Source organism: Pleurodeles waltl, chromosome 6 (genome assembly GCF_031143425.1).
Source record: "Pleurodeles waltl isolate 20211129_DDA chromosome 6, aPleWal1.hap1.20221129, whole genome shotgun sequence".
NCBI classification, from domain to species: domain Eukaryota; kingdom Metazoa; phylum Chordata; class Amphibia; order Caudata; family Salamandridae; genus Pleurodeles; species Pleurodeles waltl.
In genome coordinates, this window is record NC_090445.1 from 1,486,705,276 (window position 1) to 1,486,730,547 (window position 25,272).

At 46.3% G+C, this 25,272-nt stretch overlaps 1 protein-coding gene across 1 annotated transcript in view; it reads left to right on the top strand.

The window, feature by feature from the left end:
- PCDH15 (protocadherin related 15) overlaps nucleotides 1-25,272 on the top strand; it is a 2,681,631-nt gene that overhangs the window by 2,572,620 nt on the left and 83,739 nt on the right. The window contains exon 32 of the mRNA XM_069240977.1: nucleotides 10,188-10,209. Coding sequence (XP_069097078.1) covers nucleotides 10,188-10,209 — 22 coding nt within the window. The remainder of the gene's footprint in view (nucleotides 1-10,187; nucleotides 10,210-25,272) is intronic.

A 25,272-nucleotide genomic window follows, 5' to 3' on the forward strand; every position in this document is an offset into this window, starting at 1 on the left:
GCAGGGTGCTGTGTAGGTAAAAGGCAGGACATGTACCTGTGTAGTTATATGTCCTGGTAGTGTAAAACTCCTTAATTCGTTTTTGCACTACTGGGAGACCTGCTCCCTTCATAGGCTAACATTGGGGCTGCCCTCATACACTGTTGAAGTGGCAGCTGCTGATCTGAAAGGAGCAGGGAGGTCATATTTAGTATGGCCAGAATGGTAATACAAAATCCTACTGACTGGTGAAGTCGGATTTAATATTACTATTCTAGAAATGCCACTTTTAGAAAGTGAGCATTTCTTTGCACTTAAATCCTTCTGTGCCTTACAATCCACGTCTGGCTAGGTTTAGTTGACAGCTCCTTGTGCATTCACTCAGACACACCCCAAACACAGGGTACTCAGCCTCACTTGCATACATCTGCATTTTGAATGGGTCTTCCTGGGCTGGGAGGGTGGAGGGCCTGCCCTCACACAAAGGACTGCCACACCCCCTACTGGGACCCTGGCAGACAGGATTGAACTGAAAGGGGACCTGGTGCACTTCTTAGCCTCTCTTTGAAGTCTCCCCCACTTCAAAGGCACATTTGGGTATAAAACAGGGCCTCTGCCCTACCTCATCAGACACTTGCTGGAGAAGAAACCGGAACCAGAAACTACATCCTGCCAAGAAGAACTGCCTGGCTGCTCAAAGGACTCACCTGTCTGCTTTCTACAAAGGACTGCTGTCTTGCTGTTGCCCTGCTGCCTTGCTGAACTCTTGTCTGGCTGTGAAAGTGCTCTCCAAGGGCTTGGATAGAGCTTGCCTCCTGTTCCTTGAAGTCTCAGGACCAAAAAGACTTCTTCCTTTCACTTGGACGCTCCGTGCGCCGAAAATTTCGACGCACAGCTTGTTTCGCGGCGAGAAAAACGCCGCACATCGACGCACAACCTCGCAAGGACAAAGCCGCTCGACTTTCCAGGAGAAATCGACGCGACGCCCACCGTGAGTGCGAAACTTTGACGCACGGCCTCGCAAGGACAACGCCGCCCGACTTCCAAGGAGAAATCGACGCGACGCCTGCCGTGAGACCAAACTTTCGACGCACGGCCTCGCAAGGACAACGCCGCCCGACTTCCAAGGAGAAATCGACGCGACGCCTACCGTGAGATCGAAACTTCGACGCGCAGCCCCGCAGAACGACGCGCAGCCGGAAAACAAGCAGGAGAATCCACGCACAAACCCGGGACATCTGGTAATCCCCGCGATCCACAAAAAGAGACTGTCTGCGCGCCGGAAAACGACGCCCGACTTCCCCGCGTGGAAAAGACCGACGCAAGTCTGTGTGTGCTGAGGAGAAATCGACGCACACACCCCTTTTTCCACGCATCTCTTCTCCTGTGGCCCTCTGAGGAGATTTTCCACCAGAAACCAGGTACTTTGTGCTTGAAAGACACTGTATTGCATTCTAAAGACTTAAGACACTTTATATCACTTCCCTGTGATATTTCTACAAGTTTCCATTGCAACTTTATTCTTTTTGACCTACAATTATCCTGATAAATATTATATATTTTTCTAAACACTGTGTGGTGTAGTTTTGTGGTGCTATATGGTGGTATTGTATGATTTATTGCACAAATACTTTACACATTGCCTTCTAAGTTAAGCCTGACTGCTCGTGCCAAGCTACCAGAGGGTGGGCACAGGATAATCTTGGATAGTGTGTGACTTACCCTGACTAGAGTGAGGGCTTTTGCTTGGACAGGAGGTAACCTGACTGCCAACCAAAAACCCCATTTCTAACATTGGTGATCAGCGGTGAGGATAGGACTTGTATTTGTGCAGTGACATACAGTAGCTAAGTATCTCACTACCTACCCACAGTTGAAGGTCAACTTGGTTTTTATCTCTTTTTGAAAATCCGTTTTTTCCTGACAATTTTCAAAAACTAAATCCTCACTCAACATGTCTCTGACTGGGTCTCAGACAGGGGACTTTGACCTAGTCCAGTTGGATACATACACGGTCAAACAACTAAGAGGATTCTGCAGGGCATTGAGGGTACCCACCCAAGGGGCCTCCAGAAAGGAGGACTTTCAAGTGGCGCTGAGGGCCTGGGCAGAAGCCCATTTAGAGGATGATGAGGAAGGGGAGCCAGAAAATGGCCCCTCAGAAGGATTTTCACTATCTATGGATGGTGTTACCACTGCAATTGTGCACCCTTCCAGACCAGGGAGCAGTGTCTCCATGCAAAGCCTGACCGCAGAGGAAAGGAGAGAGGAAAGGGAGTTCCAATTGCAAATGGCAAAACTGAAAATTGAGGCGCAACAGGAGGAGAGGAGGGCAGAAAGAGAAGCCAAACAAGCTGAGGCTGAAAGAGCAGCCAAACAGATTGAAGCTGAAAGGACAGCCAAACAGATTCAAGCAGAAGCTGAAAGGGCAGCCAAACAAGCAGAAGCTGAAAGAGCAGCCAAACAAGTGGAAGCTGAAAGAGCTTTGGCTGAAAAGAAACTATTGTTGGCTCATGAACTGAGTCTCAAGGAGCTGGAGATCAAGGCAAGACAGTCTGAATCCAGCAATAATGGTGGCAGCATACAGACAGGACCTGCTGGAGAAAAGAAGGTTCGTATACCCAAAAATGTGGTGCCCAGTTTTGTGGTGGGAGATGACATAGATAAATGGTTAGCTGCTTATGAAGTTGCACTAAGGGCTCATGAGGTTCCTGAAGGGCAATGGGGGGTAGCTATGTGGGGTTATGTGCCGCCATTGGGGAGGGACACACTTCTCACATTGGATCCACCGGATCAAAACACATACCCACTCCAGAAAGCCACTTTACTTGCCAAGTTTGGGCTGACCCCTGAGGGATACCGTCAGAGGTTCAGGGACAGCACCAAACAAACCACACAAACATGGGTAGATTTCTTTGATTTCTCTAGTAAGGCACTGAATGGATGGGTGCGGGGCAACAAAGTAGCAGATTATAAAAGTTTATATGATTTGATCCTGAGAGAGCATATGCTTAATGTTACTTATACAGATTTGCGCCAGCACCTAGTGGATAGTAAGCTGACTGATCCCAGGAAGCTTGCTGAGGAGGCGGACCTCTGGGTTAGCACCAGAGTGTCCAAAAAGGTACCTGGGGGGGACTCCCACAAAGGTGGTCAGGGTTCCCAACAGAAGAAAGAGGGGGGAGATAAACTTACAGATAAGGAACTCTCTAAAGGCCCCCAAAAGAATTCCCAGGGAGGGGGTGGCAACCCTTCCTTTTCCAAATTTGGGAGAAAGCCAGGGACATTTGACAAGTCAGGAAAATCTAGCCCCAAATGCATGGAATGTTACCAATATGGTCACTACAAAGGCGATCCTCAGTGCCCCAAGAGGGCACCGTCCACTACCGGACAGGCACCTGGGTTGACTAGTGTAGCACTCGGGGGGGAGATGGACCCAACTAGCTTTGGGGAACAGGTGGAGATTTCCCTAGTGTCCCTGGGAGAAGGAGAAATGGTGCCCAAGGCCCACATGCCTAGAAATACTTCCAAGTACCGGCAGTGGGTCACCATTGATGGGCAGAGGGTGGAGGCTCTGCGTGACACAGGAGCCAGTATGACTACTATCAAGAGTCAGCTGGTGTCAGCAGAGCAGATAATGCCTAATACATTCCACCAGGTCAGAGTAGCTGACAATCGCGAGAGTCACCTACCGGTGGCTCTGGTTCCCTTTGAGTGGGGGGGGGTCTCTGGTACTCTGAAAGTAGCTGTGAGTCCTGCCATGCCTGTAGATTGTCTGTTAGGCAATGACCTTGAGCACACTGCTTGGAAAGAAGTGGAGCTCAGGTCTCACCTGGAGATGTTAGGGTTACCTGAGTGGGTCTGCATGACCACACGGTCCATGGCTGACCGAGAGGGAAGTCAAGGGCATCTGGAGCCTGGAACGATGGCCCAGAGAGCTGCCAGGAGGAGGGACCAGGGGTGCGGGAAACCGGCCCCCGCTGTTCCCACAGTGGCTGACGGGGCTCCTGAGGAGGAGGCTTCCGAGCCAACTGGGGAAGACATCGCCGCCCTAGGTGACTTACCTGAGCTTGCTGGTTGGCAAGTTGAGGGTGGACCCACCAGGGAGGACTTCTGCAAGGCGCAGAAAGAATGTCCCACTCTAGAAGGTTTGAGGAAACAAGCCTCAAACCAGGCAGCCGGCGACGCCTCTGGCGATCACCACCTATATTGGGAGAATGATCTCCTTTACAGTGAGCCTAAGGTTCCGGGCTTTGGGGCAGCACGTGTGCTGGTGGTCCCCCAATGTTACCGAACCTTCCTACTGGGTCTGGCTCACGACATTCCCCTGGCAGGACATTTGGGGCAGGGCAAGACCTTTAACAGGCTTGTCACCCACTTTTATTGGCCCAAAATGAGGACACACTCAGACAAGTTCTGCAGATCCTGTCCTACCTGCCAGGCCAGTGGTAAAGCAGGAAAAAGGGTTAAAACCCCCCTGATTCCACTTCCTGTCGTTGGCACCCCCTTTGAAAGGGTGGGCATCGACATTGTTGGCCCCTTGGACCCCAAAACTGCCTTAGGCAACAGGTTCATCCTGGTTTTGGTGGACCATGCCACCCGTTACCCAGAGGCAATCCCTCTAAGGACAGTAACTGCACCGGTGGTGGCCAGAACCCTGATGGGGATATTTACCCGTGTGGGGTTCCCCAAGGAAATAGTGTCTGACAGAGGCACTAACTTCATGTCCGCATACATGAAGTCGCTGTGGGATGCGTGTGGTGTAACTTACAAGTTCACCACACCCTATCACCCCCAGACGAACGGTCTTGTGGAGAGATTCAACAAGACCCTGAAAGGCATGATTGGTGGCCTTCCTGAGGCCATGAGGCGTAAGTGGGACGTCCTCTTACCATGCCTTCTCTTTGCTTACAGAGAGGTCCCCCAGAGAGGGGTAGGGTTCAGTCCCTTTGAACTTCTCTATGGGTACCCTGTCAGGGGACCCTTAAGCATTGTCCAGGAGGGATTGGAGAAAGCTCCAAAGGCACCCCCTCAGGATGTGGTCAGCTATATGTTGGCCCTCCGCAACCAGATGACCCGCTTCTGGAAAGAAGCCCAAGATAACCTTGAGGCCAGTCAAGAGGTGATGAAACAATGGTATGACCAGAAGGCCACCCTGGTAGAGTTTCAACCTGGAGACAAAGTGTGGGTAATGGAGCCAGTAGAGCCCAGAGCTCTCCAGGACCGCTGGTCTGGCCCATTTGAAATAAAGGAGCGGAAAGGGGAGGCCACTTACCTAGTGGACCTCAAAACCCCTAGGAATCCCCTAAGGGTGCTCCATGTGAACCGACTAAAAGCTCATTGTGAGAGGTCGGAGATCAACATGCTTCTGGTCACAGATGAAGGAACGGAAGAGGAGAGTGAACCTCTCCCCGACCTCCTCTCTGCCCAAGAAGGTGATGGGTCAGTAAGCGGGGTCATTCTGTCTGGCACCCTGACTCTAAATCAGAAAGGAGACTGTTATGAGCTGTTGGAGCAGTTCTCCCCCCTGTTCTCCCTTACTCCGGGGCTGACCCACCTCTGTGTTCATGATATTGACACCGGTGACAGTCTCCCTGTGAAAAACAAAATTTACAGGTTGTCGGATAAGGTGAAGGCCAGCATCAAGGAGGAGGTCTCCAAGATGTTGACTCTAGGGGTCATTGAGAAATCCAGTAGTCCCTGGGCCAGCCCAGTGGTATTGGTCCCTAAGGCTACTGCCCCAGGTGCGAAGCCAGAGCTCCGGTTCTGTGTGGACTACCTGGGTCTCAACTCAGTCACCCGGACTGATGCTCACCACATCCCCCGAGCTGATGAGCTCGTGGACAGGCTAGGCGCTGCCAAGTTCCTGAGTACGTTTGATCTTACTTCAGGGTACTGGCAGATCGCCCTGACTGAGGGGGCTAAGGAAAGGTCCGCCTTTTCCACCCCTGACGGCCATTACCAGTTCCGAGTGATGCCGTTTTGGATTAAAAAATGCCCCCGCTACCTTCCAACGGTTGGTTAACGGGGTCCTGGCTGGCAAGGATGCCTTCTGTGCAGCCTACCTGGATGACATAGCTGTCTACAGTTCCAGCTGGGAGGAACACCTGCTCCACCTCAAGGAGGTGCTTCAGGCCCTGCAACAGGCAGGCCTGACCATCAAGGCTAGTAAGTGCCAGATTGGGCAGGGTTCCGTGGTGTACTTGGGACACCTAGTAGGTGGTGGCAAGGTGCAGCCACTCCAGGCCAAGATCGAAACTATCAAAGCCTGGCAACCACCTCGAACCCAGACTGAGGTGAGAGCCTTTTTAGGCCTCACCGGATACTACCGCAGGTTTGTCAAGGGCTATGGTACCATTGTGTCCCCCTTGACAGAACTCACGTCCAAGAAGCAACCTAGGTTGGTGAATTGGACAGAGGCTTGTCAGAAAGCCTTTGACGCCCTAAAGGAAGCCATGTGCACGGCCCCCGTGCTCAAGGCCCCTGACTACTCCCAGGAATTTATCGTGCAGACAGACGCTTCAGAGCATGGCATAGGGGCAGTCATAGCACAGCTAAATGAGGAGGGCCAAGATCAACCGGTAGTCTTTATTAGCAGAAGGCTATTACCACGGGAACAGAGGTGGAGTGCTATTGAAAGAGAAGCTTTTGCTGTGGTCTGGGCCCTGAAGAAGCTGAGGCCCTACCTGTTTGGGACTCACTTCCTAGTTCAGACAGACCACAGACCCCTCAGATGGCTCATGCAGATGAGGGGTGAGAATCCAAAACTTCTGAGGTGGTCCATTTCCCTACAGGGGATGGACTTTACGGTGGAACATCGCCCAGGGGTTGACCACGCCAATGCTGATGGTCTCTCCAGGTACTTCCGCCTTAGCGATGAGAGCTCCCAGGAGGTCGGGTAGCTCTCCCCACTTTCAGCTGGGGGGGACACATGTTAGACCTGACAGCCTTAGGGTAGTCACCCCTAACTTTTTGCCTGCCTCCCTCCTCGTTTTGGATACTGTTTTGCTGGTTTTTAGACTCTGCGCACTTTACCACTGCTAACCAGTGATAAAGTGTATATGCTCTCTCTCTGTAAACATGGTAACTTTGGATCATACCTGATTGAACTATTTAATCTACTTATAAGTCCCCAGTCATGTGCACTCCAGGTGCCTAGGGCATATAGATTAAATGCTACTAGTGGACCTGCAGCACGGATTGTGCCACCCACTTAAGTAGCCCCTTTTCCTTGTCTCAGGCCTACCATTGCTAGGCCTGGGTGTGCAGTTTCACTGCCACCTCGACTTGGCATTTAAAAGTACTTGCCAAGCCTAGAACTCCCCTTTTTCTGCATATAAGTCACCCTTAATGTGTGCCCTGGGTATCCCCTAGAGCAGGGTGCTGTGTAGGTAAAAGGCAGGACATGTACCTGTGTAGTTATATGTCCTGGTAGTGTAAAACTCCTAAATTCGTTTTTGCACTACTGGGAGACCTGCTCCCTTCATAGGCTAACATTGGGGCTGCCCTCATACACTGTTGAAGTGGCAGCTGCTGATCTGAAAGGAGCAGGGAGGTCATATTTAGTATGGCCAGAATGGTAATACAAAATCCTACTGACTGGTGAAGTCGGATTTAATATTACTATTCTAGAAATGCCACTTTTAGAAAGTGAGCATTTCTTTGCACTTAAATCCTTCTGTGCCTTACAATCCACGTCTGGCTAGGTTTAGTTGACAGCTCCTTGTGCATTCACTCAGACACACCCCAAACACAGGGTACTCAGCCTCACTTGCATACATCTGCATTTTGAATGGGTCTTCCTGGGCTGGGAGGGTGGAGGGCCTGCCCTCACACAAAGGACTGCCACACCCCCTACTGGGACCCTGGCAGACAGGATTGAACTGAAAGGGGACCTGGTGCACTTCTTAGCCTCTCTTTGAAGTCTCCCCCACTTCAAAGGCACCTTTGGGTATAAAACAGGGCCTCTGCCCTACCTCATCAGACACTTGCTGGAGAAGAAACCGGAACCAGAAACTACATCCTGCCAAGAAGAACTGCCTGGCTGCTCAAAGGACTCACCTGTCTGCTTTCTACAAAGGACTGCTGTCTTGCTGTTGCCCTGCTGCCTTGCTGAACTCTTGTCTGGCTGTGAAAGTGCTCTCCAAGGGCTTGGATAGAGCTTGCCTCCTGTTCCTTGAAGTCTCAGGACCAAAAAGACTTCTTCCTTTCACTTGGACGCTCCGTGCGCCGAAAATTTCGACGCACAGCTTGTTTCGCGGCGAGAAAAACGCCGCACATCGACGCACAACCTCGCAAGGACAAAGCCGCTCGACTTTCCAGGAGAAATCGACGCGACGCCCACCGTGAGTGCGAAACTTTGACGCACGGCCTCGCAAGGACAACGCCGCCCGACTTCCAAGGAGAAATCGACGCGACGCCTGCCGTGAGACCAAACTTTCGACGCACGGCCTCGCAAGGACAACGCCGCCCGACTTCCAAGGAGAAATCGACGCGACGCCTACCGTGAGATCGAAACTTCGACGCGCAGCCCCGCAGAACGACGCGCAGCCGGAAAACAAGCAGGAGAATCCACGCACAAACCCGGGACATCTGGGAATCCCCGCGATCCACAAAAAGAGACTGTCTGCGCGCCGGAAAACGACGCCCGACTTCCCCGCGTGGAAAAGACCGACGCAAGTCTGTGTGTGCTGAGGAGAAATCGACGCACACACCCCTTTTTCCACGCATCTCTTCTCCTGTGGCCCTCTGAGGAGATTTTCCACCAGAAACCAGGTACTTTGTGCTTGAAAGACACTGTATTGCATTCTAAAGACTTAAGACACTTTATATCACTTCCCTGTGATATTTCTACAAGTTTCCATTGCAACTTTATTCTTTTTGACCTACAATTATCCTGATAAATATTATATATTTTTCTAAACACTGTGTGGTGTAGTTTTGTGGTGCTATATGGTGGTATTGTATGATTTATTGCACAAATACTTTACACATTGCCTTCTAAGTTAAGCCTGACTGCTCGTGCCAAGCTACCAGAGGGTGGGCACAGGATAATCTTGGATAGTGTGTGACTTACCCTGACTAGAGTGAGGGCTTTTGCTTGGACAGGAGGTAACCTGACTGCCAACCAAAAACCCCATTTCTAACACCTATGCACTGATAGACAATCCTCCACCAACCTTTGCACTGAATGACCACTGCAAATCAGGATTTTGCAATAATCACTTGGCGAAAAAGTGAATCTGCACTTTTCACCCGGGACAAATGATGTCACAAACTCTCCCTACTACACAGAACATGTATAACCTAGCTACAAGAAACCAAGGGTTGTGCCGGAACAACCATGTATGAAACAGACTACAATTCGCCTTATCATAATTAACATCAATATGACACGTCACCTAAGAGTTCTGTTGATGTATGAAGGGCGTGCTTCTGCCCAGAGTTCTTCAGTGAGTTGTTTGCCCTTTTAAGTTATCTTAGAGTTGCTTTATCCTGTATGCTGCTATTATTTTTTTGATAGCAGGTTGTAATAGCACGGATCTTGGCCTTGCACATGTGCGTGTTTGCACAGATGTGTGACTGTGTGTGTGTGTGTGCGTGTTTTACATATCGGGTAATGCAGTTGATGTACGCGTGTGAATATGTTTTTGTGAATGTGTGTGCCTCTATGCCTTCACATGTGCAAATATAGTTATAGAGCTAAGGTGCTCTCGATTCAGTGGCAGGTGAGTGTATTAGAATGTGTCAATACATTTGAGAAGATTAGGTGGGAAAATCAAAATGTAACAATCGTCATCATGAACGGTTTCATGATATTTCATGACATTTCATGACAATTCCATTTGATGGATGCAACATGTCAAGCAGGGCTTGTGCTTTGAATGTTTTATGCCTAGTTTCTTTATACACCAGCATGATGTTCATTCCAACTAAAAGGAAGGGTTAACCAGTCTTGCGTCGGGAAGCTTTCATCACAATTATGATACTTTATCTGCTTTATGAAAGATATTTGTGATTATGTACATGATTAGCAAATAATTAAAATGTAACGAGATGAGCTAAAAGCTGCACAGATTAAACAGCTAAACCCACAATTTCAAGCTGTACGATATTTTTCTAAAACATTTTATATGAATCACTAAAAACAAATTTCTGATTTCATTTTTGTATACGTATATTTATTTTGTCTTTTTTTTTTATTGCAGGCGCGGTTATACACGACAAGAGGTAAGAGTCTCACTAAATGATGTGAAATAAGCTTAAAAAGTTCGAAATTGTGTACTTTTATTTCAGGATGTGATCACTAATCCATGACCAAGCTATCGTTTCCATTAAATGCTTACTGATAGAGGCTCGGAGAATAGAAGAGTGGCATTCATTAAATAGCAAATGTGTGTTGAGAGTTGGGTAATGCCAAGATTAGATGCTTCTATCACTCAACTTGAATTTCAGAGTGTGTACACGTTTAAGCATCACGTCGTTTTAGTCACATGGGGCCTGTATCAGAGTTCAGGGGCCTGTGGGGGCTGTGTCACAAAAGTCAGTTAAATCCTCACACACATCATTACAGCGTCGACAGTGTGACAATTCACAGCATTGGAAAATTCGCAGAAGTTTCCAACAGTATGCAGAACATTTATGACAGTTGCAAGTTTGAAAGCGTATTCCTAGAAAAAAATGTGAATTAACAATTTAGACGCTTCTGAAAACTTCTACATACACAATAGCATATGGCTCACTATTGCGCTCTGAGTAAATGTCGCTGCATGAAGAAACCTGTGAAGAAGCCCACTCACTTACATACCACTCCAATTTAGACAGTCGCCTTCCCGTTCCTAACCTCGAAAGGCTTTACTCTTGCGCTTGTTTGGAGAAAATGTTCAACCCCTTCCATCTTGAATAACAAGATGGACAAAGGTTCGTGAATACCCATAAAGTTTCCAAATCATACCCAGTCTGCAAAAGTTTATACCCGCCGCTGACTAGTATTTAGCCATGCATATTAATCTACTGTGTAGTAATATTTAGTACGTGGAATTTTGAGTCCAATGTCGTCTTTTGTGAATGCCCTGCTCTCTTCAATTAGTCATGTATATGTATTTGTTGAACGTATATGAGCAAATCGGTTTGCGAAGTGGGTCTTCAGAGTGCTTGCTCATAAATTATTATTTTTATTTGAATTAAATTGCAACTGTTACATAAATAGTTGTTAAAATAGTTTAATTAGTTTACCCATTCCTAAATTAATGTTTTATTGCAAATCAGCCAATCAATGTTATTGTTATTGTTTTGGCTTAAAATCATACAAAAGCATTTATTAAGACTAAGCATTCAACAAAATTAATGTAGAATAAAATAAAAATGCACTCGTAGTTAAAACGTTTAACATAACTGATGTGGTTCAAGCGTATTGCCAGTTGCATGGAGCAATGAAGAGGTGTATACACTTAAAGGATAGTGGTGACCATAGGTGAGATACTACAGGTAAATTGCAGCTGAGTCAGAATAATCCCAGCTCATTCTTGTGGCTTTTATGTCACAGGCCTTAAACAGGGGTAGTAGCCATCGCCTTCGTTACTGAGGGTTTCTTCAAAGAAAAAAATAATGTGAACAGTTGTTTTGAGTCCACCCTTCTTGCAGTCACAGTTACTTACTTTGCATGTTCTCGTTGTGTTTAGATTTTAGTATACAATTACATAGAGGCAAGATCCTCAATATTAATCTTAAGTACAATGTCTAGTGTATCCCAGGTGAGATAATATATAAATAACCTTTGAACCTATGTTTTGGCTTGATGGCAGGTATCCTATCAACAATGGGAGGGCTGGAAGTCCTTTTAGCAGTGTTTCTTGTCTAGTTGACCAGGAGCTTTATATTATTTTATAAATCGTAACCAGGTTTATTCCCAAATCCCATTGTCCTTAGCTGACCGAAACCAAGTCTGTTTAGGGTCTCCTCCATGTAGCATATTGATTGCACATACTTGGGCCCGGATTTATGTAGGCCAAGCACCATTCTAACACCACATTAACATAATTGTTTGACGCTAATGTGGCGTTAGAAGGCCAAAAACGTTGCACCATATTTACATGTTAATTATGTCCTGGATCGACCTCACATAAACCTTAGTGCGTGAATTCATGTGGACCGTAGTCTAACTAGAGCAGGGCTCAGTGTGATTGTTTTTGAGATGAGATGCATGCACAGTTTGAGCATTTGTTGGATCAGTGGAGTACCTAGGCCTAGGTACAAAAGGGAAGTCAGACAGTGTTTTTCAATTTTGTCGAAAGTGTCACTGTAACGTTCCCTGTGCTGCACCATATTTAGCGGTGGTAATTACCTTTACTCTGTTTACCTGTAGGATTCCACTCAAAATTGTTGCATTGTTGCATTGCTTGCATCTTAGAAACCTCTTAAGGTTTTGTTTCTGATGTAACCATGTGAAGTTGTGGTCAATTCTGCTGTCTAGGTAGTCAAAGGAATAATCTCTCTCTCTGTAGGGGTGTTCCATTTATGGTGAATGTTAAATTGCAGTGGTAAGTTTATCCATTAATGGAAAGAAATCCTGTGAGGGGCCATCCTCTGGACCCCACTCCTCAGCATCCTCCTCTGAATGGGGTTCTCCCCAGGCCCTCAGCGCCATATGAAATTCCTCCTTTCTGGAGGCACCTTGGGTGGGTACTTCAATATCCCTGCAGAACCCTTTCAGCTTTTTGACAGTATGGCTCATATTTATACTTTTTTACCTCCACATTTGCGTTGTTTTTTGACGCAAATGCGGCGCAAACTTACAAAATACAATGGTATTTTGTAACTTTGCGCCGATTTTGCGTCAAAAAACGACGCAAATGCGGCGCTAAAACAGTATAAATATGGGCCTATATGTCTCCAACAGGGCTAGGTCAAAATCGTCTGCTTGAGACCCAGCCTGAGACATGTTGAGTGAGGATTTCAGTCAAAAAGTGACAGGAAAAACGGATTTGCAAAAAGAGATAAAAAATCAAGTTGACCTTCAACTGTGGGTAGGTAGTGGAATACTTAGCTACTGTATGTCACTGCACAAATACAATTCCTATCCTCACCGCTGATCACCAATGTTAGAAATGGGGTCTTTGGTTGGCAGTCAGGTTACCCCCTGTCCAAGCAAGGACCCGCACTCTAGTCTGGGTAAGTCACACACAATCCAAATTATCCTGTGCCCACCCTGTGTTAGCTTGGCACTGAACAGTCAGGCTTAACTTAGAAGGCAATGTGTAAAGTATTTGTGCAATAAATCATACAATAACACCATATAGCACCACAAAAATACACCACACAGTGTTTAGAAAATATATGATATTTATCTGGATATTTGCAGGTCACAAACGATCAAAGATGCAAAAGGAAATGTAAAGATATTACTGAAAAGTGATATAAAGTGTCTTAAGTCTTTTAAAAGCAAACAAAGGGGGTCATTCTGACCCCGGCGGTCATGGACCGCCGGGGCCAGGGTTGGCGGGAGCACCGCCAACAGGCTGGCGGTGCCCCTCAGGGCATTCTGACCGCGGCGGTTTGGCCGCGGTCAGATGCGGAAAACCGGCGGTGTCCCGCCGGTTTTCCGCTGCCCAAATGAATCCTCCATGGCGGCGCAGAGGATTCTGACACCCCATACCGCCATCCTGTTCCTGGCGGTTCGCCCGCCAGGAACAGTATGGCGGTATGGGGTGTCGTGGGGCCCCTGGGGGCCCCTGCAGTGCCCATGCCAACGGCATGGGCACTGCAGGGGCCCCCGTAAGTGGGCCCCACTTTGTATTTCAGTGTCTGCTTTGCAGACACTGAAATAAGCGACGGGTGCCACTGCACCCGTCGCACCTTCCCACTCCGCCGGCTCAATTCTGAGCCGGCGTCCTCGTGGGAAGGGTGTTTTGCACTGGGCTGGCGGGCGGCCTTTTGGCGGTCGCCCGCCAGCCCAGTGCAAAACCCAAAATACCCTCAGCGGTCTTTCGACCGCGGAGCGGTATTTTGGAGGGGGGAACTCTGGCGGGCGACCTCCGCCGCCCGCCAGGGTGAGAATCACCCCCACAGTCTCTTTCAAGCCAAAAGTACCTGTTTTGAGTGAAAAATCTCCGCAAAGGGCCGCAGAGGAGGAGATGCGTGAAAAAATGGTGTGTGCATCGGTTTCGCCCCTTCACACTCAGACTTGCGTCGTTATTTTCCATGCAGGGAAGACGTTGCGTCGTTTTCCGGAGTGCAGACTGCCTCCTCTTCGGGTTGCGGGGTTTTCAGACGCCACGGGTCTGTGCGTGAAATTCAGGGGTTGTTGGCAAGCTCTGCGTCGTTCCGGTGGGCGATGCAGGGAAATTTCTCCCTCACAGCAGGCGCAGCGTTGATTTCCCTTCTGGGAGTCGGGTGTCATTGTCCCAGGTCAGCTGTGCGTCGATCTGGTGGGCCGTGCGTCAAAGTTCCAGTTGCACCGCAGGCGGCGCGTTGATCTTTTCTTTCCGAAGTCGAGCGGCGTCGTCCCAGGTCGGCGTACGGTGAATTTTTCACTGCGGAGCTAGCTGTGCGTCTAATTTTTTGCCGCACAAGGAGTCCAGTTGCAAGAGAGAAGTCTTTTTGGTCCTGCGACTTCAGGGAACAGGAGGCAAGCTCTATCTAAGCCCTTGGAGAGCAATTCTTCACCACAGCCAGGGAACAGCAAGGCAGCAGGGCAACAGCAAGGCAGCAGTCCTTCAGAGAAAGCAGTCATGTGAGTCCTTTGGGCAGCCAGGCAGTTCTTCTTGGCAGGATGCAGGTTCAGGTTACAAGTTTTTTCTCCAGGAAGTGTCTTAGGTGGAAGGGCAGAGGCCCTGTTTTATACCCAAATGTGCCTTTGAAGTGGGGGAGACTTCAAAGAGTGGCTTAGAAGTGCACCAGGTCCCCTTTCAGTTGAATCCTGCCTGCCAGGGTCACAGTAGGGGGTGTGGCAGTCCTTTGTGTGAGCGCAGGGCCTCCACCCTCCCAGCCCAGGAAGACCCATTCAAAATGCAGATGTAAGCAAGTGAGGCTGAGTACTCTGTGTTTGGGGTGTGTCTGAGTGAATGCACAAGGAGCTGTCAACTAAACCCAGCCAGACGTGGATTGTAAGGCATAGAAAGATTTAAGTGCAGAGAAATGCTCACTTTCTAAAAGTGGCATTTCTACAATAGTAATATTAAATCCAACTTCACCAGTCAGCAGGATTTTGTATTACCATTCTGGCCATACTAAATATGAACTTCCTACTCCTTTCAGATCAGAAGCTACCACTTCAGTAATATATGAGGGCAGCCCCAATGTTAGCCTATGAAGGGAGCAGGCCTCACAGTAGTGTAAAAACGAATTTAGGAGTTTTACACTACCAGGACATGAAAACTACACAGGTACATGTCCTGCCTTTTACCCACACAGCACCCTGCTCTAGGGGTTACCTAGGACACATCTTAGGGGTGACTTATTTCTTAGGGGTGACTTATATGTAGGAAAAGGGGAGTTTTAGGCTTGGCAAGTACTTTTAAATGCCAAGTCGAAGTGGCAGTGAAACTGCACACACAGGCCTTGCAATGGCAGGCCTGAGACAAGGTTAAGGGGCTACTTAAGTGGGTGGCTCAATCAGTGCTGCAGGCCCACTATTAGCATTTAATCTACAGGCCCTGGGCACATACAGTGCACATTACTAGGGACTTATAAGTAAATTAAATAGTCCAATTGGGTATGATCCAATGTTACCATGTTTAAAGGGAGAGAGCTTATGCACTTTAGCACTGGTTAGCAGTGGTAAAGTGCGCAGAGTCTAAAAACCAGCAAAAACAGTGTCCAAAAAGTGGAGAGAGGCAGGTAAAAAGTTAGGGGTGACCACCCTAAGGCTGTCAGGTCTAACACTGAACATGTGCTTTGCTTATTGTTTCGGGTTCATGACCACCTGTATTGCTTTGCTGTTGTTCGTTGTTAATTGCCTTTCCCGGCCATAGCCTTGGAATCCTCCTGGAGTTCATGCTTAGCAAACTCAGTTAATGAAAGAGTTATTGTGTCATCACCAAACAGAAGTATATCGATTTTATTACCACCCAGTCTTGGAGTATTCAAGTTCACTGTTCCCAACAACAACTTAGTGCAGGCTACCTGGTAGGGGTTCCAATGTGCACCCCTGGGAAGCATCCATGACAACTGGGAATTTTGGGGTTTCAAAACTAACCATACACCATTAAACCTGCTAGTATGCAGATACCTGCTGCAGTTGCTCACTCACACTTTGTCAAGCTGCGATAAGGTTGTCTGGTTCTTGTACCTACAAACACCACCTTCATTCTCACTGCATTTGCATTAGCCTTTCATCTTTTCACCTTTTCAGATAAAAAGGGGGGCGTCTGGGAACACTCCAGTTGTCCAACTTTGCTTAAGATAATGTGGATCAGAAATCAGGACGTGCTTTGGACTTCTAGTGTGGTATGAAATTTTGAAGCTTTGCAACTCTACAGTTATACCTATGAAGCATTTGAAGCTTTAAGCTTTTCAGAGTATGTTTTAGGGTGTTAAGTCTTAAAAGCATCCCTCTGCCTAAAGGGGTGGGTGGCAGCTGAAGGTCCGGGACTGTGGAAGGGTGTTGGTGACTTCTTGATGTCCTCAGCTACACAGCAACTAGCAACACAAACAGAAACTTCACATTTTGAGGGAGGACCCCTCTCTGCAGCCACCGCTGATATAAACTGATACTCTCCAACACTCCCCAAGGAGCTGTGATCCGACCAAGGGATCGAACTCCCCAGCCTAGACTCTTGCAGGGTTATCATCCTGCGTCAGCTCCCACTACATTTAACAGTCAGTTCTGGGCTGGCCATGGAAGTCTTTTCAGGAAACTGACTGTCTTTGCTCCTACTTGAACTCTAAGATCGCGCAGGTAGCTACTCAGCGTAAATTGAAAGGGAGTATAGCACTGAAGTTGAGAAGCAAGGCATGAAGATATAAGCGTGACCCAGTGGTGATGAGGCAGCAGGGAGGAGGAAGGTGTGTTAGTGTCTTCCTACTGAGTCAGATTAAGGAACTAAGAACTCAGTGCAGATCTGTGTGAACGCCTACCAAGTAGATGGAGAAGTCGATCATTCTATACTACTTTGACATTTTGTAAGATCAATGGTAATCAACTTGCAACTGCCTGTCTATACATATTAGTAATGGCACTCTATTGGCTGTAGTAACCCGCCGTCCCTTAAACCCAGGTAAAAAGCAGCAAATCTCTGTTTGGTGGACTGTGAATATGGGGCCAAATTTCAAATTCTGCTCTGAATACATTTCATATCTTCACTTCTCAGTTATGCTTAAGCTTCAAAAAGTGGCATCACAGGAAGGGAGATGAGTGGTAGGATTGGGAAGGAGTCTTTAAAAACGTAATTGGCAATATACATTTCTCTCCTTTGTGGGCAATGCATGCAAGAGGTGGACACCTTGCTGGGCATTCCATGGGCATCATTTTTTTCTCCTTGAAGTGGATGAGAAAGGTGGGCACTGGCCACAGCTAATGCTATGTTTTGTGCAGGATGGAAGGGTTGAACAAGGTGATTGATAAAATTATGATAGCCTTTATTTTTTCTAATCTCCAGGAAAGTGAATGGAAATAAGAAAACAAATATATTTTCTTTCTCATTTGATAGATGTTAAAAGGTACAAATGATTTGCAATCACGGTGACAGCACTATAATTCATAAACCATTTTGTGTAAGTGGAGTTGATCATATTGTTATTTACATTTTTTGTAAGTTCCTAAAGTTTCTTCCTGGATGAAGCCTCTAAGTATCTTCTGCAATTTCATTTTAACCCATGATTGCATGCCATGTTGTAGGCAACATAACACATTATTTCATTACAGCTTTTCCTTTATGTTAGAATTCTTTTTACTAATATTGCCAATATCATTGAATACACAGAATAATTACTAAAACCCTTAGGTCTGGCTGCATGCAAGCATAGAAAGCGAGCTAAGTCACACATTTAGCAAACACCCTCAACCTCAGGGCTGGGAGCTAATATGAGACAATGAAGAATAACGCATTTAAAGGTACAAAAGGAGATAACCCCCTTCCCCAACCCAATCCCCGATGCCATGATATCAATAGGTCAGATGTAGTGGCACCATGCAGAATCAGGATGGGGTGCAAATTGTATGGACTGTTCAGTAGGAGCTGAGGCAGTCTCCAGGTACTGGTCGGGAATCAAACGCAGGATTTGCAAATAAGTAGGGCACATTCGTTCATAGAATTCAGAAGAGAGGAAGTGTATGAAGGGAGCCCATAGGTCAGAGTAAGTAGCAGAATCTGACTCGGCCGTCAAGGCAAACCTCTCCATTTCCAATATAAACCAAATTTGTGTAGCCAGTAGGTGTGTTTGGGTGATCTGTCAGTGCCCCCACAGGGAGATAATGACCTGGTGTGTCGCTGCTAGAACCATAGCCATTTGCCTCCCTCTGATAAAATGCAGTGGATAAGCCAGGGAATTTGGGAGGCTTGATATTGTGTATGCAGGGAACCTGGGAATAGAAGTGTCAAAGGCTGTGTCAGTGTCTTGCAGGGCTTGATCCCAGTACTGAGTGAGAATCAGGCAATGCCACCTAAGGTGGAATAGGGTGCCAGTACCACCACATCCCGCCAGCACTCCTTAAAATGTGCTGCATCCCATTGGTGTATTCGCGGTGGGATCAAATAACAATAGGAGACAAGTTTGAATGCTGTTTCGGTACCAGCCATGTTGTATTTAGTGTGGTGTGCTCTGTAAAACAATATCACACCATTCCTAAGTGGAGGGGGTTCTGCCTAGCCCAGCTTCCCAGCAAATCTGTCCTTTAGTTTTGGGTGGATTCACCTCTCTGCCCAAGAAGGCATAGAGCTCGGATATAAGGCGCTTGTCTTCTTGTGTGAGCAAGATCCATCTATCAAAGGGAAACAATGGTGTCCCTGCTCCTGGCCTAATCTCCAGCCCAGACAACCAGTGAGAAAGCTGGAGGTAGTGCACCTGATCCAAGTCTTTCAAGGAGTAGTTGTCTTTGAGGTGGGCAAATGGTATAATCTCCTGATTTTTTAAAAGACAAACCATCCATTTGCATCCTCCCTCCTGCCATCTTTGCAATTGTTCAGGCTGCATCCCGGGGGCAAAGTCGGGGTTAGCCAGTGTAGGAGTCATAGGGGAAGGAAAGGAGCTGAGGCCTGCCTTAACCATGACTGAATCCTACACCACAACTGTTACATTGCTCATGGACTGGTGAAGAACATACATCCCACACCCTGTATTTACGAGGAAGCCCCACTTCCTTCGAAATGTGGAAGCCCAGGATGGATTTGTCCATAAAAGACCAATGCTTCTCCGATAAAGGTCGGTTCCATTCAAGTATGTAATGCAGTGGGACCACCTGGTAGTATCAAAGCAATTGAGAAACAGCCAGGCAACCCGCAGTCTTCGGGCAGGACATTAAATGCCGGTGAAGACGGAGTTTCTTGCTGTCCTAGATGAACATGTCGATGTTGAGCTAAAGGGATCGGATAACTCCCTGGGTGGGGTCAGTAGCATGGTCTGAAACAAGAATGGGATGTGCAGCAGGATAGTCATTTTAACTGCCGCAATCCTGTAATTAGCTAGGGAGGGTCCGGGCCAGAGAAATGACCAGATAAGGTATGCTGTCTTTTGACCACTCAAATGGGACCAGAGATCTCAGAGTTTGTTCATGAGCTAACAGATAGATTTAAAATCTGGGACTTCTGCAGGTTGACTTTAAATCCCTACACCAGGGAGCGAAGTCAAGAGATCAGTGATGGACAGAAAGGCATCTTCTGCATACAGACTAAGGAGGTGTTGATCACCACCAAGAGGGATTGTGGTTCTATCTGGATTTTGGCAGAGACATTGTGCAAAGGGTTCCAGGTATAGAGCAAAAAGAAGAGGGGATGAAGGGCATTCCTGCCTCGTGCCCTGTTAAATAGGGAAGGAGGGAGACAAAATACCATAAACTCTGACTGAGGCTCAGGGACAGATTTTCCTTTAGATACAGTTCAAATACATTCTAAATAGTAATGGAGAGGTTTGTGGTGCACAGAGAGGTCCACTACTGTAGATCATAGAGTTTTAACAATACTTGTGCAAACTTCTCTGGTATTCACAACCAGGTTTAGGCTGCAATACCACCTAAGGTGCATCTGAGACAATTTTGTGTAATGTTTAAACTTTTTACCCACCTTAGGTCATTAATTTAGAGGCTTAGAATCTTCCCTATTTAGTTTACTAACAAGTTAAAGAAGCCAATGGGAAGCAACCGCGCTACCCACCTACTTGACCTCATGCTAAAAATAGAGGAGTGACTATTACTGTACACGGGCCCTGTGGTTTCACATTAACTTGTGTATGGTTTTACAGCTGAATGCACATATGGAGTAAAAATGCAGAATTGTTTCTCAATTGGCAGAAATATAAAAACAGGAGATAAAATCATTAGTGGATCTTGGCTCTAAATAAGGCACCTGTTGCTAAACAATACTGGAGGCTACACAAGTGTAGCAAATTCATTATCATGTCTACTTTTGGACCTGGCCCTTTCTGCAGGGTCATCCCCTAACATTTTTACTTCCACCGCCTCATTTTCTGACCTCGTTTTTGTCAGTCAGTCAGTTAGTTTTAGGAATCAGGGCACTTTATCACTGCTAACCGGTGCTAAAGTGCATGGGTGCGCTGCTTAAAACGTAGTGAATTGACTTATTCACAATTGGCATATTCAATTCACCTATAGGACTCTAGTGGAGTGCACTACATAGGCCTGGTTAGGTAAGTTAAATACTACTGGTGGCGCGGCACCGCTGATTGTGCCACCCACTTCAGTATCCCTTTAAACATGACTCAGCCCTGCCATTGCCAACACTTTGGGTGCAGTCTTAAGCTGCCATATTGACCTGGCAAGTTAATCCTCTTGCCAGACGCAAACCTTTCTCTTTAATACATGTATGCCATCCCTAACCTAGGCCCTAGACAGCCCCAAGGGCAAGGTGCAGTGGATTTAAAAAGTAGGATGTGTGCTTTTAAGTGTTACATGTCCAGATAGTGAAAAACACTTGAATTAAGTTTTCACTACTGCAAGGCCTATCTCTCCCATAGGATAACATTAGGATTAACTTATTACATTGTATAAGTGTAATGTCTAATTGGGAAGAGATGGAACCCCCACATGTGCGTTCTCTGGAATCACAATTTAAAATCACAACTGATGGTCAAGTTGAAATTTAAATTGTAATTCTGAAAATGGCACTATAAAAATGTGGCATTTTCTCACTTTGACCATTCTGTGCCTCTGTCTGCCTCTGAATAAACATCTGGGGTGAGTGACAGATGGGCCTTGTTCATTTCCTCTAGACAGCCACACACAACAGGAGATGGGCCATCCATATCCCGATGGGCAATTAACAGCCTGATGGGTCAGCCTGGGCAGGATGGGAGACAGGAGCTGACAGGTGCACCTGAACGGGCTGTGCCTGTCCTCACACAAAGAGCTCCATGCCCCCCTTTAGTGAGTCTGCGGCCAGGGCAGGAAGGGCAGGGACTGTGTGCACTCCAAAAGCCTCTCCTTGAAGTTTCTCCCAATTCAAAGACACAACTGGGTATAAGCAATGGACCTCAGACACCAACACTTCAGTCCACTTCTGAACCTGAGGGCATTCTGCCAGGACGAAGGCCTGCTGTGCTGTTGAAGGGATGTCACTGTGCTGAATTCTGCTGGACCTTACTGGATTCCTGCTCTACTGTGCCTGCCATGCCAGCTGCTGCCCTCCTTGCCTGAGGGTGAGAAGGACTGAATCTGCACTTCTACATCCCCAGAATTAAAGTGACTCCAAGGGCTTGCTGGCTTTCCTGCTGTTCTGACGTCTCAGGCATATCAAAGACTTCACTCAGCTCTGCTACAGCTTCTGCCAACTGTGAGTCCTACCCTGCCAAGTGGTGGCAATCCAGTTCTGGGCACTTGGAAGTAGGTTCGGCAGCTGTTCTCCGCAGAAATGCAAGCATTGTTGTCATTGTGCTGATTGGAACCACCACATCTCTACTCACTGCTGACTCATCACCCCTGCCTCCAAGGACAAAGACATTGCAGCACCAACTGCGCAGCTTGGAACTGGCGCATTGCCCTCTTTCCTGACATCATCAGCTACGCGGCTTGATGATGACACATCGCCTTCATGGCAAGAGGTTCAACGCCACACCACTGCTTGAGGTCATCGCATTGACAACTGCACCACTTGATGACAACGCATCCCTGACTGCACAGATTGGAACTGATGATCCATTCACCTCATTTAGAGATGTGAGGGCCGTCAGCCTTTTTTCAGTAGATCTCCTGTTGCCTCCATGAACTGAAAGCTAACTCTAATGGCTCAATGAAGAAGGGAACATCAGAGTAATGCCATCATCCGCCTCACTCTATTCGGAGTGGATTGTCTGATTTATTTATTTTTCTATCTGTCATCACTAGGGTAAATCCCCCAGGGGTGGGGATCATAAGCTGTTTAGGTTTCAATAACAAACTCCCATTTTAAGAGCCTGTTTTTGAAAAACCAAAAATGTTAAAGGTTTGGTGGACTGTGTCAAAACTGATGGCACTGTTGCCCAAGCTTCTTTACCTTGAACAAAACCGCTAGGACAGTAGTTCCTTTCAGGGTACGAGGGTTATCGCTGGTGCTCATCTGTAAATGATATTGATTATCACCCATCAAGGTTGTAGATTTTAAGTCCTCCTCCACTCTGAAGTATCATAGTTCATCCTTCCTGGTCTAAATCAGGCGGTTCCTTATTCAAAGTAGTTACAATAACAGCTGAGATAACTTTATATACTTGACCAATTTAAACATCAAGGCTCATTAATTCAGAAGTGATCTTTGACATAAAAATCTAAATTACATGTTGTAGTGAGAAATCATCTGTCAGCAAACACAGTCATAATGAGGTGGAAACAACAACATTATTTGTTGGATGTCAATAATGTGAATATCGGCAGTATCTGTGAAGAAGAACCAAGGGCCAGATGTATCAAAAAACCAAATTGCATTTCTTAAATAGCGAATTTTAAGAAATCGCTATTTAAGAAATGCAAAATGGTATGTTTGATTTTTGCGATTCGGTAATAGCGATTTCTTAAAATTCGCAAATGCTATTACCGAATCGCAAATAGAGAATCCAGCTCCATTTGCACCTATGGGACTGATGCAAATGGTTTTGCATTTCCTAAATTGCGAATTCCAGTTAGGAATTCGCAATTTAGGAAATGCAAATCCCAGGGTGCTGGGGTCCTAAGGCCCCCTCTGCTGCACCCCAAAAATATTTTTACGGACATGTGAAGCACACACATGCCTTAGCGGCATGTGTGCGCTACATGTCAATTTTAAAAATGCATTTAAAATGCATTTTTAAAATTTGCACATGGTTACCACCCAACTTTTGTTGGTGGTAATTGCATTTCCTAAATGCCCAATTCGCATTTAGGAAACGCTTGATACATGTGCTAAAGAAATTGCAAATAAGGATTCCTTATTTGTGATTTCCTATTTAGAGAATCGCAATTTGCGATTCTCTAATTGGGGGTCGCAATTTTAAGGAATCGCTATTTTAGAGATTCCTTAAAATTGCACTGCAAATGCCTTTCATACATTCTGAAAGGCATTTTTGCATTTGCAAACGGCCACATTTTGCGATTCGCACCGTTTGCGAATGCAAAATCGCTTGATACATCTGGCCCCAAGTTACTGGAATTGCCCAGTGCAGCACTGAGTGTCAAATGAGTTCCGAATAATTTTTACATTTATGCCTAAATGCATTAGAACTAAGGAGTCTGTTAGGAAACTAACTAATTAACTGGAGTTTAACAGTGTTTTGGCAGCTTTAACCACATACTGCTTTATAGTTGATTAACTATAGTTGGCACTCTCAAAACATTTTACACGTGCACTTATTTTTTTTAGTCAGAGAAGATCCTTATTAAACTTCTTGGTGGGCTGTCTAGTGCAGACATATTCAATTTCTTGAAAGGGATGATTTTATTGAATCACCCTTTGAGCAATTTTTTTAATTCCTCTTTATCAGTTGTAATATCACATGTTAAAGCACTCCTGTTGAGGAGCAAAACTAAAAGTAGAGTAAGTAACTTTAGTCCATATCTGACCAGTTTTAAAATCTGGAATAATGCCTGAGGAAAATATGCTGGGCTGCAGATAAAAAATAAGCATTGTGAAAGCCAATAGATCCCAGCAGTCAAACCTATTTGTTTATGTGCAAGTTAGTTGCCATGAATGTGTGGACATTGAGGTGGCTATCTTTGAATGGGATTGCAAAAACATTACAAATATTTGAAAAATGGCCACAAAGGAAGTGTGCATATCCTCAACTGTCATGTATGATGCACTGGTACTCTTAAAACAAATGTTTTTCTTTGTGCCTGGCACATATGTGTGAGCATGTCTACTCACGACTGGCCATCTTGAAACTTTCATGGGGTACAAAGAGGAAAGGTTTGCAGGAGTTCCCTATATGCAAGGAAAGTCATCATTGGAAGGATACAAGTCGGCCTGTCAGAACATACTGAGAGTGAGTGCTCATGGCTGCCACTAAGAAAGGAAAGGTGGTAGGGCCATTGAATAAGGAGGAGACAACTGAAAAAGACAACAAAGCATTTGCGGCATGACCAAGGGGCTGGCCCAAAACCCCCGCTATGTATGTTGAAAAAGGTCTGGCCAACAAACAACTGAGGCTGTTTGTAACTGAAACCTAAAACAGGACCAGCATGACCATTCTAAGCAATATTCAGCTGCCAATACATTTAATTCTTCCATGAGATAACATTCAGGGCCACATTGAAACCAAAAGCAACACTGTCACATTTTGCAAGACCAGCCTACAGTCTGCATGTGAGCAAATGCAACAAGTGAACACGACCTTTAGAACAAGAGTTTAAGAAGTCCCTACCAAGAAATGCTTGAAAAAATGCAAATATTGTGCATTTTATAACACATACTTTATAAACTGAACCTTTCCCAATCATTGTATGGATGTATGAAAACTGAAACCATGACTGCATGGCTCTCTGAAAATCTGAAAAGGTGAAGAGGTTAGGAGTGGATGGGTTCACTACTACAAGAATGGATGACATTTAATCAAAACGTTTCCCTATGTGGAGAAAATTGTATCAATGTGATGAAGACGAAGGGTTGCTCTGGCTTTCATTTTCACTTCTGCATTAAAATATCACCCTCGCCAAACACTATTGCCACCAATCCTTATGAA